This window comes from Anopheles ziemanni, chromosome 2, assembly GCF_943734765.1.
Source record: "Anopheles ziemanni chromosome 2, idAnoZiCoDA_A2_x.2, whole genome shotgun sequence".
NCBI lineage: Eukaryota > Metazoa > Arthropoda > Insecta > Diptera > Culicidae > Anopheles > Anopheles ziemanni.
This window is the reverse complement of record NC_080705.1, coordinates 81,300,693-81,316,557: the sequence shown is the minus strand read 5'-3', so window position 1 is coordinate 81,316,557 and position 15,865 is coordinate 81,300,693. Positions and strand designations below refer to the sequence as shown.

Sequence of the window (15,865 nt, the reverse complement as noted above, 5' to 3'; positions counted from 1 at the left end):
TCACAAGCGGGGGCTGGGGTTTTCCCTTGGCGTCATATCACTTCCCCCCGGTATTCACTTCCGGGAGGGACGAAAACTTGACGCCGCAAGAAAATCCCTCACCCGGAAAGCCCGCTTTGGCGCCCGTCAGCCGCATCGGGTAGGCCTGGAGAAAATGGACGAATGGACCCCGATGGACGGAGGGGAAAAGACGACGTTCGTCAGTAGCTGTCCTTCCCATCCAGTCCTCTTCATGGCATGGTGTAACAAACAAAACGAGGGACCGTTTTTTCTTTCGCCCGAACGCTTCTCCTTTGCCTTTGCTTTTCGTTTTTCGAATGCAAAATCGTTTTCCACTCAGTCTTACTTATGCAAAATCAATTACTCGGCAAACAGTGTTCTCGCCCCCCGAGGCGAAGCCGAAATTTGATGACCTAAACTTGCCATTTATGTATTTAAAGGATACACGCACAGGGAGAGAGACAGAGAGACGCAGAGGGACAAGCGGGTGGGCATAAATTTCCCGATCCTTTTCCCTTTTCCATACTTCACTTTGCAGTGAACTTCATGAACCGCTCGCGACACGCGGGCACCGCTTTGTTTGTATGTACCAGGAAATATAAACACACACAACCACACCGAAACAATCCCTATCCTCCGAGGATCCCCCATCATCTGCACCGGTCTTCCTGTTGTTTGCGTCTCCCTTTTTCCAACACCCTCTACTTCGCGTCGGCTTGGGTTTTTCTGGATTTGTAATAAAATGCGGATCATATTTCAGGTAATAAAGCAAGATTTTATCATCTCATACGCACACCGTAAAAAAACAACCCGCACCGGATGGACCCAACTTCCCAACCCCCTCCTCCTTCCTGCTGGCATCCCTCGTCCCCGGGAGCGAAAAAAGCGAATGGAAAACCGAACTCATTGCTTACCACGGAAAATGATCCCCTGGGATCGGACCCGTTTGGGACACAGGTTTCCCATATATGAGGTGGAGGAGGGCGGTGTGTGCAACAAACAAAAACGGTAGCGAAGGGCCCCCTCGCCGGGGCGAATCCGTAACAATCTATCGCTATCTTTTCCCGTGCAGTACTACAAAACACGTTTGGGAAATGCATGAAGGTTTTGCCGGCACAACACAACCGGGTTGAGTTCAATCGCAACCACGCCAGTATCGGGGAAGTTCGGCAGTCATTTTCCCGGTGTGAATCCATTATAAAGCCATTTCCCACACACACACACACACACACACACACACACACACACACACACACACACACACACACACACACACACACACACACACACACACACACGCATACATAAACCGAAATATTCATCCACTTGGTAGAGGGTTTTGGATAAAGGATTGGTTGTGGCATTCCCGATCGACCGACCGTCCGGGTTGATGCGATTCTCGTTGGGTCACCCCCCACAAACACACCCTCTCTCTCTCTCATTCTCTTCCCACCAACCTATCGAATAGGACACCTACGATTCCGCATGGCGCTGGCTCCGGCCGGTGATAAAATGCCATTCCCCACGCAAACCGAAAAAGGGCACCAAGTAGCATTCAATCGAAGCCTCCAACACTGAGCAGGGGACTCTGGTCGGAAATGGACGGAACGGAAATTCACGTTCACGCAGGAAGCACGCCCGGCAGTACCTTCATATTTTTTTTCCATCCGGAGTGTGTAATCCGTGATTTTAATTTTCGGAACATCATAAATTGGAATCCCATAATGCCATAAATTAGGCCCGGCCACAAACGGAACAGCGCACGGTGGGAAAGCGGGGTTCTGTGTGTACACTTATCATAAATCTGCCTGGCCCGGTTGTGCTACATTTTGATGTGTAGGAAGGGATTGGACAGTGCCCTTTCCAATAAGGTAAAAAAAAGGCGTTGGTATTCGATTCGATGAGAATAAAAAAAGGGTTCTTCTGGAAATAAATAACCTCATAACATAATCGAGTCAATGTTGCCAAGAGAATAATTCAGAAAATAGGCGTTATCCCCGCGTAGAGTAATCTTATTACTTCAGCCAGACGTCTTTAGACGTCATTTGATTTCCATTGCAACGTATCATTCCCCAAAAATTCCCTCAACCTGACAAACTTCAACTCGTAATCAAATTCCTGGTGAAAAGTGTCGTTCTTTTGTTTCAATACTCGACCGACTTCTTCGCAGACAATGGAAAAACAACCACTCTTTAGCTCTATAATAAGTGGAAGCGATCGGGCGAGGAAAATGGAGCACGCCGAAGGAAAATGAAGGCAAACCCCGGGTGCGCTGATTCACTTCGATTGCCAGATTATAAAACCAATTCCGGGGGATAATTCGAATAACAGATCATCTCAAGAAATCATTCTCTAAAGACTTTCCACTGAAGTCGAAACCGAGGGGGGGGGGGGGGGGGGGGAGGTTTCTCCGGCTGTGCCTTTGTTTTTGTGCGACTTCTGTGGTGTGGGGGGGCTTTTCCCCACCCTACTCCCCAGTAAAAGAAAACGCACGAGACACGACTGCGAGAAGACAAAGAGATTTTCTTTCAATTTCATCGCTTTCTTCCGTCCTTCTTGTTCGGAAAATTGGGGAGCGACGGTGACGGCAAAAGGGGAACTTCTTTGCCCGAACGGAAGCACTCATCCTGAACTTAAAGCCTATCGGGGCGTAAGGGAGTTGTCTACTGTTGGGTGTATGTGGGTTGAAAATTTAAAACGGGAACAAAAACACAACAACTTGTTTTTGGCGTTTTTTTTGTCAGATTTTCGGAAACAAAATTGAAACAGATAAATCGTGTTGTTTAAAAAAAACTTCGACCATTTTGTCGAAAAATATATCCTTGACAAGTAATGGTTTGCTCCCTGGCACCAGATAGGAATCGGCATTTTGTCACTGCGTAGTAAAAAACCAAAAGCGCTGCGATGTTCCGTTCGACTTTTCCTTGTGACGCAGCCGGGAATCCTTTTCCCTCTTCTCCGTCCTCCGTCGCAAGGGACACATTTCTTGTCGTTCATTTTTGGGCAAAGCAGGTCGCCTGAGAGCGAGGGAACTTTTTCGATTCCTTTTTTTCTATTTGCTACGTGAAACTTTCAACGGAATTGATAGTTAAGCCCGGTTTCCCTCAATTGGGACAGCCGCCCGATGTCCGATGCCGAGGCAATCGGGCGAGAAAGTCCTGCGTCGTTTGGATGGCGCTTTCCATCGTCGGAAGGATTTGCTTTCGACCTCCCCGAGTTGCCGCCCCCAAAGGGGACCATGGAAAGTGCGTCGTAACAAGCGGAAGCGGATGGAAAATCCCGTGAAAATGAAAAACACAGCGTGCGGTAGAAAGCAATGGAGGCCGCAAGTACGTTTCATGCAGCGCAAACCGGGGGGGTTTTTTGAAAGTGAACATCGTGTCACACGAAGTTTTCACCTTTGGGGAGGTAAATTTGACACATCGATAGGAACATTTTCGGAACCCAGAACTTACTTGGTTTACTCGTTCTTGTAGCTTAAATAAGGCCTCTTCTAGTTCCGCAATACGAGCTTCCAACATTTCCTGTGGACGAAAAATAAAAGAAGGAAGGAAAAACATAAACAAACGAAAGCAAATTAGAGGAAACAATGAAAGGAAACGGGAACAATTGTGCTGCCACCGGGGTGTATTATCGACGTGATTTTCACACCCTTCGACACGCGGACCGAAGTGGAAAATGAAAAATTGGGCACAATTCCTTCGCCGGAATCAACTGCCCCTATCCATGGTTGAAGGAAAAAAGAATTAATTCCACTCGTCATCAGCACGACCACCGATAAGTGTGTAATCTTTCATTTGGTTTTCTTTTTCAATGACAGGTTTTTTGTTCTGATCTGAAAACTCACAACCAGAAAAAAGGCCTTCAAAGACACCCTCCAAATTCGTTCAACCACTTAAAGTGAAAAAGCATGGAGATCGTCTTCGCTTGCTTTGATCTATTGCTTGATTAGTTTCCACTCATCTCTCAGCGCCTTCTTCTTTTCCCGCAGCCGAAAAGAGAGACACCGAAATCATAACAAACGGCTTAGACCACGGCGTCGCTGTCAGGGCGAAGTAAAAAAAAAAACCCCCGCTCCAGAGGATTGACTGACACGGATTCCCCGGCGACAACGCCGGAAGATCAATTTTGAGTTATTTTCAAACTCTCCGAACATCGGGCGCGTTGAAATAATAGAACACACGTCCGTCTTTCCTCCAAAGCGACCAAAAGCAAAGCGACCGACGTTTTTCTGAAGAACTTTCCTCCGACCCGGGAGCAACTTGCTTGAACTCTGGCAACGGACCGCGCCGTTTCGCCGCCTTCAGGGCCACGGAAATGCACTTCGGAGCAAGGTTAGCTGGTTGGTGCACCATTTTTTTTTTTTAACGATGGGAGGGGTGTTTCGGAGGAGAAAGGAAGAAAACATGTTTACAATTTATTTCCCGCTAATGCTCACTCGACGAAACGTGAGACATGCATGAGATGAGAGGCCATCCTAATGGTGAGAATGTTTCTTGGGGTACAAATAGTTCAATGAGCCTTCGACGAACACTGGCTGTAGCAAAACGAACCAAAAATCTGACCAAAACTAATCAAACAACGGGTTGGAATGGGAAATATTGTTATTTTACGAAACTACGATCTCACAGTTTCGTGTGATTTTTGTCACTTGTCGTCGTGCTCGAATGGGCGCAATAAAAATCAAGTACAAATAAAATCTGTGTACACCCTCGCAATTTGGCGGATGGGTAAACAACAATGTGTTCACCGTAAACGAGCAGCTCTTGGATCAGTTCTTGTGAAAAAAAAAAATATTTCTTCATCCACATCTAGGTTTTGTACCACATCTTAAAACAATACAGGGTGCTTGACAAATGTTAACACATTTGAACAAATTGATTCTTAGCTTTGCGTCACAATATTCAGATAAAAATAACAGGACTGGAAAGGTTATTCCGTTAGGTATCGGAAACAAAATACCCACGAATTACTAAACGCAACGATATCGAACTAAACAAGTAATTGATTGGCCACCGCCCGTTTTATGTCGCGCAGAAAAATGTGTAAAAAAATGTATTCAGTCGGTAAAGGTATCAGAAAGGACAAGCTGAAACAAGTTGAGTGCTCCCCCAAATTTCGCAAAATTATTGTTAAACCCGATAAGGATACTGTTAAAGCCCGTCGGGGTATCGCTCATTCTCGGTATCAAATCGATAAACTCAGATAGGGTATTTTTGAACTTCATTGGCGAATTATAAGATTGGACCCCGGTTTGTTTCAAAACAAAATCTGACCTTTAGTCTAACAATTCTAATGAAATTTAAAGATACCCAATCGAAGTTACTGAATAAGCACCGAGGTGTGATAATGCCCTGATGGTAGCGTAGGTAGGGTCTTATGAATCTTTTGGCCAAGATTTATTCAAACGAATCTTGCAGCTAAGATTCATTCAGATTGATGCATGAATCTTTCGGGATTCGAATATTAAAACATTGATTAATCTTTCGAAACCTTATTGATTCTTCATGAGTTTTTCATGGATCTTTCAAGAATCTCCTTGATTCTTGCAATGGCGTTAATAAGCGACCAAAAAACAGGTGTTTCTCTACTCATTTTTTTGGGATAAACATTTCTGTTCTTTTAACAATAATGAAACGTCTCATGAATCTCTAGTTAAAAGATTCATGAATCTCGAAAACGGTGCAAAAATTTAAAAAAATTAAAATTTAAAACTTTTATTCATTTCTGTAAATTTGCACAACCTTACAGCATTTTGATTATAGCGGATAGCATTATCTTGTACACCAAGCTGATTTCCATGGTTGAACCGTTTCAACAAATTTACGCTTTAGCAACAAGTCAGTTAAGTATTCACTTTAAAACTCCATTTAACGAAGACAAACCGACCGATTACCGGGTTTTGCAAACACGTCAGTGTTGAAAGCACCTACCATCCAACCCAAAACCCAACACGACTTACATTGGAACCATCAGATGGTGGACCACAGAAAGGTTTACGTTCCGCTGATTACCCTTTCGGACGCCTCGTGACGGGTGACCGATGAAAGGCTGTCAATTTTGGCAAGCAGAATCGTTTGATATTTTGCGCATAGCCAGCATCCTCCGCACACGCACGCATATCGGACGAACAGATGCATATCATTAGCTCCCGCTCCGGGGCCCGAAATGGCCAGCCTTTGGCTGCCGAAAGGTGAATGGGAATGGAGCGTTTGGCACGATGTTTGTTTTTCGCAGAAAGTGTCACACCATAAATCATCGCCATTACCGAAGATGACCGCGGGACGGGACGACGAACGGTCCGGTGGAATCCGAGGGGGGGGCGATGTGGAGCGGCGGCGAATGTTGTGCCGGCTTCGTTTTCTTCGCATAAGCTGTAGCTTTTTATTGGCGAGTTCTCTTTTTTTTTCTCGGGCGAACGCGTGGGGAAAACAACATTCGTTAGGAAGCAAGCAAGAGGAGCAAGACACGAAAAGCCCTCTAAAACCACCGTTTTGGCGGTTCAATGGTCGCGCGCGGATCTTTCCGCGGAATCGAGTCGGGGGTTCTATATTTGCTGGCCGTTTATTTACCGCCGTTCCATTCCGTTTTCGGTTTTTTTTATCCGCCCCGTTTCGCGTCTTTATTTACATTTGTTTTTCATCTTTCTAGGTGGGTGAAAATGGCAAGCAAACAACGGAACGGGCTCGCCCCGGGGCCGGCCACATATGACGGGCTGTGGAGTCAACGGGAGATCGTGCCTCGTGCCCGCCCCGAACCTGTTTTATTTACTCGTCTTTACGTAAAGAGAGTCGACCCCGTCATCGTCGTCGTCGTCGTCGCCCATTTGCATACCCGGCATAGGCTGCGAGCCAACAACATCCGGACCGTGTGGACCTGTCGTGCCCCGACTGGCCACCATAGCGTTATGCTAAAGGACCGTGTATATTTATGTGTGTGCTCGAACCGCACGCACAATCGTTAAACGATACACGATGATCGTAAAATTACGTTTGACTGCGTTCCCAGGCGAGCTGCACACAACGGATGGGCTATTTTGTTTTCCATTTGGTTGAAATGAAGAGAAAATTGACCATTCACAGCGATGGGAAAACGGTGCGCTTGCAGCCAACGGGTTGTGTTTAATGAAAAATCGATCTATGAAACTTTCCCTCCTCTATCAACCATCCCAAGTGGCCTCTTCACGACTCCCAGTTGACCAGTTCAATTTGATACCATCAAATGATCGCTTGAACAAATCGAACCCACGGACGACGCCCGGATGACGTTCATGATGATCACTCGAACCTACGTGATTACACACACACACACACACCCTTGATTTATGTGGGTCACTCATAACCCATCGCTCGATTATAATTTAATGACCGGCGCATAAAAATGAAGCAATACGTACGATGATGGGTATCCTCAATTGCACTGCATACACTTATGTTACGTTCGATCAGCATAGGGCACACACACACATTTCAGTAATGGGTTTGTTTGGCCAAGTGACGAGGAGCTTTATGAAATAAAAATGATGTGTTTGGTTTTACAAACGACTCAGGGGGTTGGTTTTGTATTTAAATTACTGGAAACCAACCAACGAGGGGTTAAAAATTTACGACCTGAAAAGTGCTTGATATTGATTCATCGATGTCCCTGAATCACAATTTGCTTGTTAGGTCCATTAGACGTGATTGTTTCAATAATTATCGTGATAAATCAGAGTGCACACAACTTTAAAAAATGGTTACTTCCAATTCTGGGAGCACACATTTTTTATTTAGGATAAATTTTTTGCTGATAATTTCCCTCGATGATTAGGTTCATGCTTAAAAGAATGTGTTCTAGTGGAACTAAGTTGCAAAAGTATTCAAAAGAAACCAATAAACGCAAGAAGGCATTTAAAACTTGAGATTAAAAAAAAGAATATACATACAAAATAAAAAAAAAATAGAATTTTCAAATACATTAACGTATACGATAGCTTGGTAATAATTGACCATGAATATGGTTAAAACCAAAATTTGTAGTACACATGTAAAAATGTGAATCAAAAAGTTTGTCAATTTATTTGGGGCAATAATCGCATGGTATGGCTGTTCAAATTGAAATAAATAAATGAATAATTAAAAATGTATTCTTTTCGTTCAGATTGCACGCTCATGCTATATTGCGTCATAATTTATTATCAACATTGTCGGTCCTTCACATTGTTTTGGCATTGTATAACTTGTGATTCATTCACATAAAATTTTATTGATCGTTTCTTTTACTAAACAATAAAGAAATTAAATCCCTTACAAGATTTCAGTTTCATCTTTCATGCAGCAAAAATCACGCTGTAAATGAAAGATGGATTTGTTCGTTCAATACAAAATGCCGGTTGCTTCGAAAATAATCGATTTTTAATACTTAACCATTTCTCTTTCATGGTCAACGGCATTATGCCTTTCAGCATGCGTTTCTACACTGATTGAATAAGCAGGCGTATATGATAAGCGCAGCCTTATAGCACCTCAACCACCACATGACCATCTGGGCGCTGCAATAAACCGAAAATGGTAAAAGGCGCAGAAAAAAAACATGGCTAATAATAAATTGTGTTTATTTATTCCTTTCTCGACATAAAAATGGAGAATTTATCGTGTGGAAGAGATGGAAGGAAAAAATGAATTATATAAATCCTGCCCAGCGAGACCGGCCCTTCTTCTTCGCGCGCTGCGCTTTTCACATCGCAGCGTGAAACACTTTCCTTCGATGCTGTTGCTGCAAGTCCGGCGCATCATCACCGAAATGCATACAGCATGTACCGTTTTTTTAGCCGTGTAAGGAACAGAAACGGTCGAAGCCGCCGCCACAAGTGTGTAATGACACATCGTGCTTTGCGGTGTTGGTTTTTTTCTCCATCGTTTCAAGATTAAAACCAACGGCTTTAGACCAAAGGCGAGACGAGAAGGGGTTGGAGTGAGTGGGGATTTTCTTTTTGCATAAAATTCGAGATAAAACAAGTCAATTAATGATCCCGCCCGGGCAGGAGTGAGAAAACTATCCGCCAGAGAAAGCGTGATCCATATTTTTCCACCATTTGGCAGCGGCAGCCTTTATTTCTCCTTGCTCAGCCATCGTCCCCTCGTTTGTCCGTTTCCCGAATGGCTTATGCAGCCGGGATGCAGCGCGCCGTGTTAATAGTTCGTTAGCAATTCATAAACAACGCCGTCTTAATAATCCGCGTTAAACATGAAAAAAAATGGCTGACGAAACCCCCGTAAAAACTGTCTTTCAATACGACGAGAGAGTGGTGAAGATGCCTTCATCGTTCTGCGAACTGCGGCGCATACAGTTCCCATCAGGCTCACGTAACGGTGTGCCGCAATTTTTTCTCGATGAATTATTTATTATTGAAGGAATAAAACACCACACCGGAACCGACGGCGCGCGATCGGGGGGCGTTTTGTACTTCGCGCGAACGGTTTGTGGGCACAATATTTGTGTTTGGTGTACTTTCGCCACTCACTCAAGCCATCGGCTTGTAAATGGAGCAGCAGCAGCAGCACTTGGCACGGCCAGTTGATGGATGGACTGCTAATAGATTATGCAGTTTTTCGCGGCCATTGCCGGAAGCATGCTGTGGCATTATGCTCCGTCGACAGCGCATTTCGATCCAAGGCGGAACAATTGCTGGCGCGCTACAGCACTTCTGTGCGAAAATAGCTTTATTAGCGGGACCAATTAGACATTCGCGGGAGTTAAGAGAGTTCGTTAAGCTGTATAATTTTATTCAAAACAGCGAAAGGGTCACCAAATAAAACCATTCTTTTTCTTCCACGAAACGCAACCGCCCAATCAACAGCAGATACAATTAAAAGAAGTGAGTGTTTGAAAAGCAAAAACCATCCCATTCACAAACTGTTATCACCAGTGCCCGCGCAATGGCAGAGATTAATGTTTCCGCGAAAGGAAATGAAGAATCAAAAGCATGCCTTGTAAAGTCAGCATCGCTTTAAACCAAAAAAAAAAAAATTAAAAAACGCTCGGCTTTTTAATAATCCGGAACAAAACAAACCACTTTTATGGCCATTCTTGTTGGTTGCCGTAGCCCGAATTTACGAGGATCCCATTTAGAAACATGTTTGTGGCTCTTACTTTTCATTGTTGTTGTTCCCTCTATTTCATCTTCCAAATATTATGAATAGCTGTCACTTTTCCTTGATTCGGATGGCACACGTTCCGAGTGTGTTCCGGCGCCGGCCCCCGTGGGGAAAAGGCAACCACACAACACCCCACGGCAAAATCGCTCGGTCGTATGGAATTTAACGAGCGTGTCCCGCTATTTAAAGAAGAATACATCTGAATCACAATTCGCCTTCCACCACCACGGCGGTGCTACGATGGTTGTTCTAATTTGGTGCCGTGAAATGCGACCATCATTTGTTGGCGAATAGTTCGCATAGCTTCCCGCGTTCGAGCGAGACATCGTGTAACTGTACGCACATACACATTAGCGTTTCAAATCGTTCCATCTCTGGGCCCGCGCCGAGCCTCCGTTTGGTACATCTTTTTAATGTACCGTTTTTCCTTCCAAGTTCAATTGTCCCTATCTCCGCGCGCCCGGCATATGCCGACACTTTTCTCGGGTCAAAAAGACAACACCGATCCTCGCCGTAATCTCAACGATCACACTGCAAAGGCACAGGGTCGTACCATCCACATTGCACCGCTTCTGTCTCTCTCTTTCTCTGTCTCTACCCCCACGCAATTCGAGGCTAAAGGGAACGAACCATCAATCCCGGTTGTGGATGTGGCTTCCGTAGGGCGTTCAGCGGGCGTTTTTCTTCGGGCATCAACGCCTGTACGCACTGTTACGGGAAGGTGGTACTGGACCGGAGCGCTCGGTGTAGTTACAAGCGACGGCATTAAGTCAGCGAACGAGCCTGGGTCAGGTCGTTCCCGGTTCGGTTCGGTCTTTGACGCACTCAAGCATGCGCGCCCTTAAGGGCATTCGCAGCTCGGCAAACAGAACATCGGCACAACACGCGAAACAGCGGGGGCTAATAAAACACAAACAGAAGAAACGAGCAAACGACCCTCGCTCTCGCTAAGTCGTTCTGGATGAGAGCGCCCGGTAATTACTGGAGTAGACTCCGTCGAAGACGATCCAGATAAAAGCGGCAGTAGCGCTTCCAAGCCGAGGAACCGAGACCTGTGCTCTGTCACGGTGCGCTCACGGTGCATCAGTTCGTTCCTCTGTTCTTCTGTTCCATTTCGTTCCGTTCCAAGGGAGTCGCTTTCCCGCGCATCGGACGGCATCATCTGGCGAACGTGTGGGAACATCGGGCAGGCCAGCGCGCAACGCATGGCTGACTGGAATCGTGCGGTACGGCAAAGACATTGATGGTTCCTTCCCGATTGTGCGAGCGCCTTCCCCGGTCACTTCGTTCCGCACCCGCGGTTCCATCGCGGTTCCTTTCGGGCTCCCAGGCCTGTTTCCCTTTCGCTTCCCATTTACGTCGATTCGGTGAAGAGGGTGGCACTACGGTGAAACGATTTAATTACGATTCCTCGGCCTTTGCGTGATCGCTTACCGTGTTCTTGCAGGAGTCCGACATCGAACCGGAAGTGTTGCGCACCAGATTCCCACACTCGTGCTGGGGCGACGGTTGGCTGCTGGTGGCGGCGGAATGGTGGCTCTCCCACTCGCCCTGTCCCTGGTGGGCGGGTGGTGGCGGTGGCGGGGGCGACGGAGGCAGGGGTGGAAATTCGGACGGCACGGTATTGGTGTCCACCGACGGGGGCACCGGATATCCACCGGCGGCAACCTGCTGCAGCAGCTTGTCACGCGTGATTCGTAAAACCGAATCCCGGCCATTCTGCTGCTGATGCTGCTGGTGTTGGTGTTTGTGTTGGTGGTGGTGGTAATCAGTCTTGTCGCAGTCCGGGGGCGCTTGGACGCCGTTTCTGCTTGGCAGTGGAGGTTGCTGTGGCTGCTGGGCGGAGGAGGAGGTGGATGATTCGAGGACGATCCGACCCTTCCGTACCTCGATGTAGCGTGGCGAGGCGGAGCCGACGGCGAGGGTAGGCGATTCCGGCGTGCCAGCGATTGCCGCCGCCTCCTCGCGGTAGTTCTTCAGGAACTCCAGGTAGCGCGGGGTGGCGATGATTTCGTTCAGCCCATCCCGTTCCGCCTCGTACTGATTGTCAGCTGACACGGATCTACAAAGAAAAGAGAGAGAGAGGAAAACAACACCATTAGCAAAGGGTGGCCATACTTGAGGGGATCGAAGTTTCCAACCGGCTGCTGGATGAAGATGTACAAACAGGTGGATGCGAAGGTAAACAACAGCAGGAGGAGGTAAACACCTTACATCACCGCCGCGAGCGTGACGTATCTCTCCGGAACCCGAATCGGAAACGAAGCCGCTGGTTCCTTCTCGTTAATCTTCAATCGCTTGAGTTCTAATCATTTCCCTCTTTGCTTCACCAGGCCCAAGTCACGCTCATTGTTGTGTGTACGCCGTTCCGCCCATTCCTCAACACACAACAAACATCTCTTCGCCTGTTGGGCTCTAGGTAAGAGATCTACGATCGTCGAAGGCACGCTCTCTTGCTGTTTGCGCACAAGATGATTTCATATTTATAAATCTATTTGCCAGCCGCATTAACGAGGTGAGAAAAATACAACACCTACGCGAAGCCCCGCGGCTCGTGCGAAGGAAACGCTACACATGACGTACAGGTGACATCAACCACTATTTTCCCAGGTCAACACGAGCGAAGCCGTTTACCTATCGAGGTGTCACATTTATCGAAGCCTTTCGAGATGTTCAGAGAACGAACGGTCAGTGGTATATCGGAGAAAAACAAACCTGACCAAACCAGGGTTTACTAGAAGTGTTTGAGTGGTTCAAAAAAGACGGACAGAGATATAATATTTTTGACGTGTCTTTTTTAAACAGCAGGAATTAAAAGAAATTTTTATTAACTACTTGAAATAAGCATAAGTATTTTTAAAACGAACAAAACACGTTGTCAAATCGATATCATTGCATTGTTTTTGGAAATAGAATTTATTTTCGTAGATTTCAACAAGGGCCATCACGTGAGTATTCTTGAAGAAACATAATCGCACTTAAAATGAAGCTAGCATTTCAAAAAGTAAAGTGACGTGATATTTGATACAAAAACTTTAAATGTAACAATCTAAATAATTGAAATTGAAAATAATTTTAAATGAAAAGGAAAAAGGTGGATATTCGAAAAAGACTTAAGAAAAAAGAATAGAAGAAATTTCAAGCACTAGAAACATTTCAAATGGAAAACAGAAATGTTACACACAAATTATTGAAATTGAAAATAATTTTAAAGGAAAAAAGGTGGATATTCGAAAAAGACTTTAGAAAAAGGAATAGAGGAGTTTTCAAGCACAATAAACATTCCAATTGACAGCAGAAATGTTACACATAGTGTTCACCAGATTTTGTATTTGAGACCGACAAGACAAAATAAGTATAATAAATAATTGATAGCCAAACCTTAAATATAAAACACCATATTTGCTACAGGAAATGTATGATCATCGCGGAAAATTGACTTGATGAGTTATTGCTCTAGCAAAAGGAACAAATTTGTTTTGAAAATTCAACCCTCAGCGAAAACATTGTGTATGCGCAAATTTGTTTAGCCCCTTTCTTGCTGCGATTTGTCGTATTCAACGTTATTAAAGTCTGCTAAATACTGAAATTATCGTCTCAAAGTTTTGTTCACTTCATCATTTATGATGGAAGTTTGGTTTGTATCGTGGATGAGAACACAAAATTTCCTCCACAAACAAATGCGTCGTCATGTCAAAACTCCGGAAAACACCTGTCCCCGAAACGGTAAACACTTTTGTTACCATCTCCCACCTTCCTCCCCCTACCCATCATCTGGTTACGAGGCTTGTCCTTTACCCGAGGTTTCCCCGGCGAAATCTTTCCCCAATTTGGCTTACACATGCCATCCCGTTTCCCAGGAGCACGGATTTGCGTGTCCCCGGTCGTCTAGGGCGATCATGGGGCGATATAAATAATCCAAGTCATCCACCAAGGACCCAAACACACACACACACACACATGGGTGGACAGGTCCAAAGGGGTCCCGAAAAAAAACCCCCGCTCATGATTTTATGCAACTTCATGACGAAAACTCGACGTCGAAGGCACCAACCTGTGCCCGTGACACACAATCGCCAGCCGTAAAAGGAAACACATAAACGCCTTTCGCCGTTTCGCCACGCAATTTCTCCATCCGACCTCATCATCATCACCATCATCATCACCATCATCCTCCTGGAGCCACCCGTTCCCGCAGGGGAGGCGGGGGAACCAAATCTTATCGCGTACTCCAATCGATTGGATCTCTTCGTTCAAATTTGTTCAAAAATTCATACACCAACCAACCGAAGAACCGCCTGAAAGACAGACCAATGTCCAAAGTTAGAACCCTTGTGGGTGGGGTTGGGGAAGGTGAGAGGGGTGGGCGGAATGCTTTTCGACAAATTTGAATATGAATACCCGAAATACCAAACGTCGCATCGGACAAGAAGGCGTGCTTTCGTCCAAAACAGGATACGATCCGGAGGTTGGCGGGGTTGGGAAATATATTGTAGTTTTAGCGTCCTTCAGTCACTGAATACTCGCATCACACTCACACAATACACACACACATGACAGGGAAGGCAAAATACGGGGTAGAAGGCGAAAAGTTTTGTGCGAAGGGATCAAATTCATATTTTACATAATCGCACGAGAACTTTAGCAATTAACCTTTCCCGGATGGCATTCTAATTTATTCATTCGGCACTTTCGACCAAATTGAAATAAGTCTCACAAGACAAACACACACACACACACGCTTGGGGAGGGAACAGAGCTGACACGCCGGACAGAGAACATATACGGCAGACACGAAAACCGGCGTGAATTAATATCCACACCACACAAGGATTAGGAACGCAATCGTGACCCAAATACATCTTCCTTTGTTTGGGAGTTTGGCGTTCGCAAAACCCGCTTCAACCCGCGCGGAAGTTTCAGTGGATTCACGGAGAGATTTTCCATCGCCCAAAAAAAAAAAAAGGGAACGACCCCGGTGAGTCACCGGGCATAAGCAAAACGATTCAACCGAACGACGGGCAGCATACAGTTTGTGACCCTTTTCGTAAAATAACAAACGAGAACAGGAAGTGTTCCAATTTGGCCTCAAATCTTCCCGTTTAAATGGGAAAGGTTTTTATTTCCATTCCACGCGCGCGTGTGTGCAATTTTCAATCCATCATCCGAGGGGTTTGCTTTTTCTGACGTGCAGATGGCGCGTGCCGGGGCGGTGGGCGGAAAAATTCGGGAAAATTATACGGACCTGCCACTGACAGAGCCAAGTCGACCTGGCCCTTCGCTTCCTAATTGAAACGTCCGTTATGGGTTTGCTTTGGTGTGCGTGTGTGTGTATCTTTTCCATGTAACATTTTCCACCCTCAACCGAATTCGGATTCGCATTCGCGAAAAACGTTCCTTGGAGTTGTGTTTTTTTCCCTCATTCTTTTGCACATCATCATCGAGCGACCCTTGTCTACGTCGTCGATATATTAGCAACACGAAAGGAGCACGACGGGACCACCATCATCCTGCGTTCAACGTTCGTTCTTCGCCATGGTGTGCGGGTAAATGAAATAAGGGCCACAGCAGGATGCTTCTTCTTTTTGCCGGCCTCGGAGTGCCTGTCATCGAACAAGTTTCCGCCGTGAAAAACCGTCGTTCAAGACGAAAACGATGTCTCAAAACCGTTCAAAATCTCTTCATCACGGGGAGCCGCGGAAAATCGATACTCTGTCCCCGGTTGGCCC

At 45.8% G+C, this 15,865-nt stretch overlaps 1 protein-coding gene across 1 annotated transcript in view; it reads right to left on the bottom strand.

The window, feature by feature from the left end:
- The window catches only part of LOC131281975 (uncharacterized), a 61,392-nt gene that overhangs the window by 9,989 nt on the left and 35,538 nt on the right, over positions 1-15,865 (bottom strand). The window contains exons 2-4 of the mRNA XM_058311355.1: positions 11,683-12,198; positions 11,571-11,652; positions 3,456-3,524 (exon numbers count right to left, since the gene is read on the bottom strand). Of these exons, the coding sequence (XP_058167338.1) occupies positions 3,456-3,524; positions 11,571-11,652; positions 11,683-12,198 (667 nt within the window). The remainder of the gene's footprint in view (positions 1-3,455; positions 3,525-11,570; positions 11,653-11,682; positions 12,199-15,865) is intronic.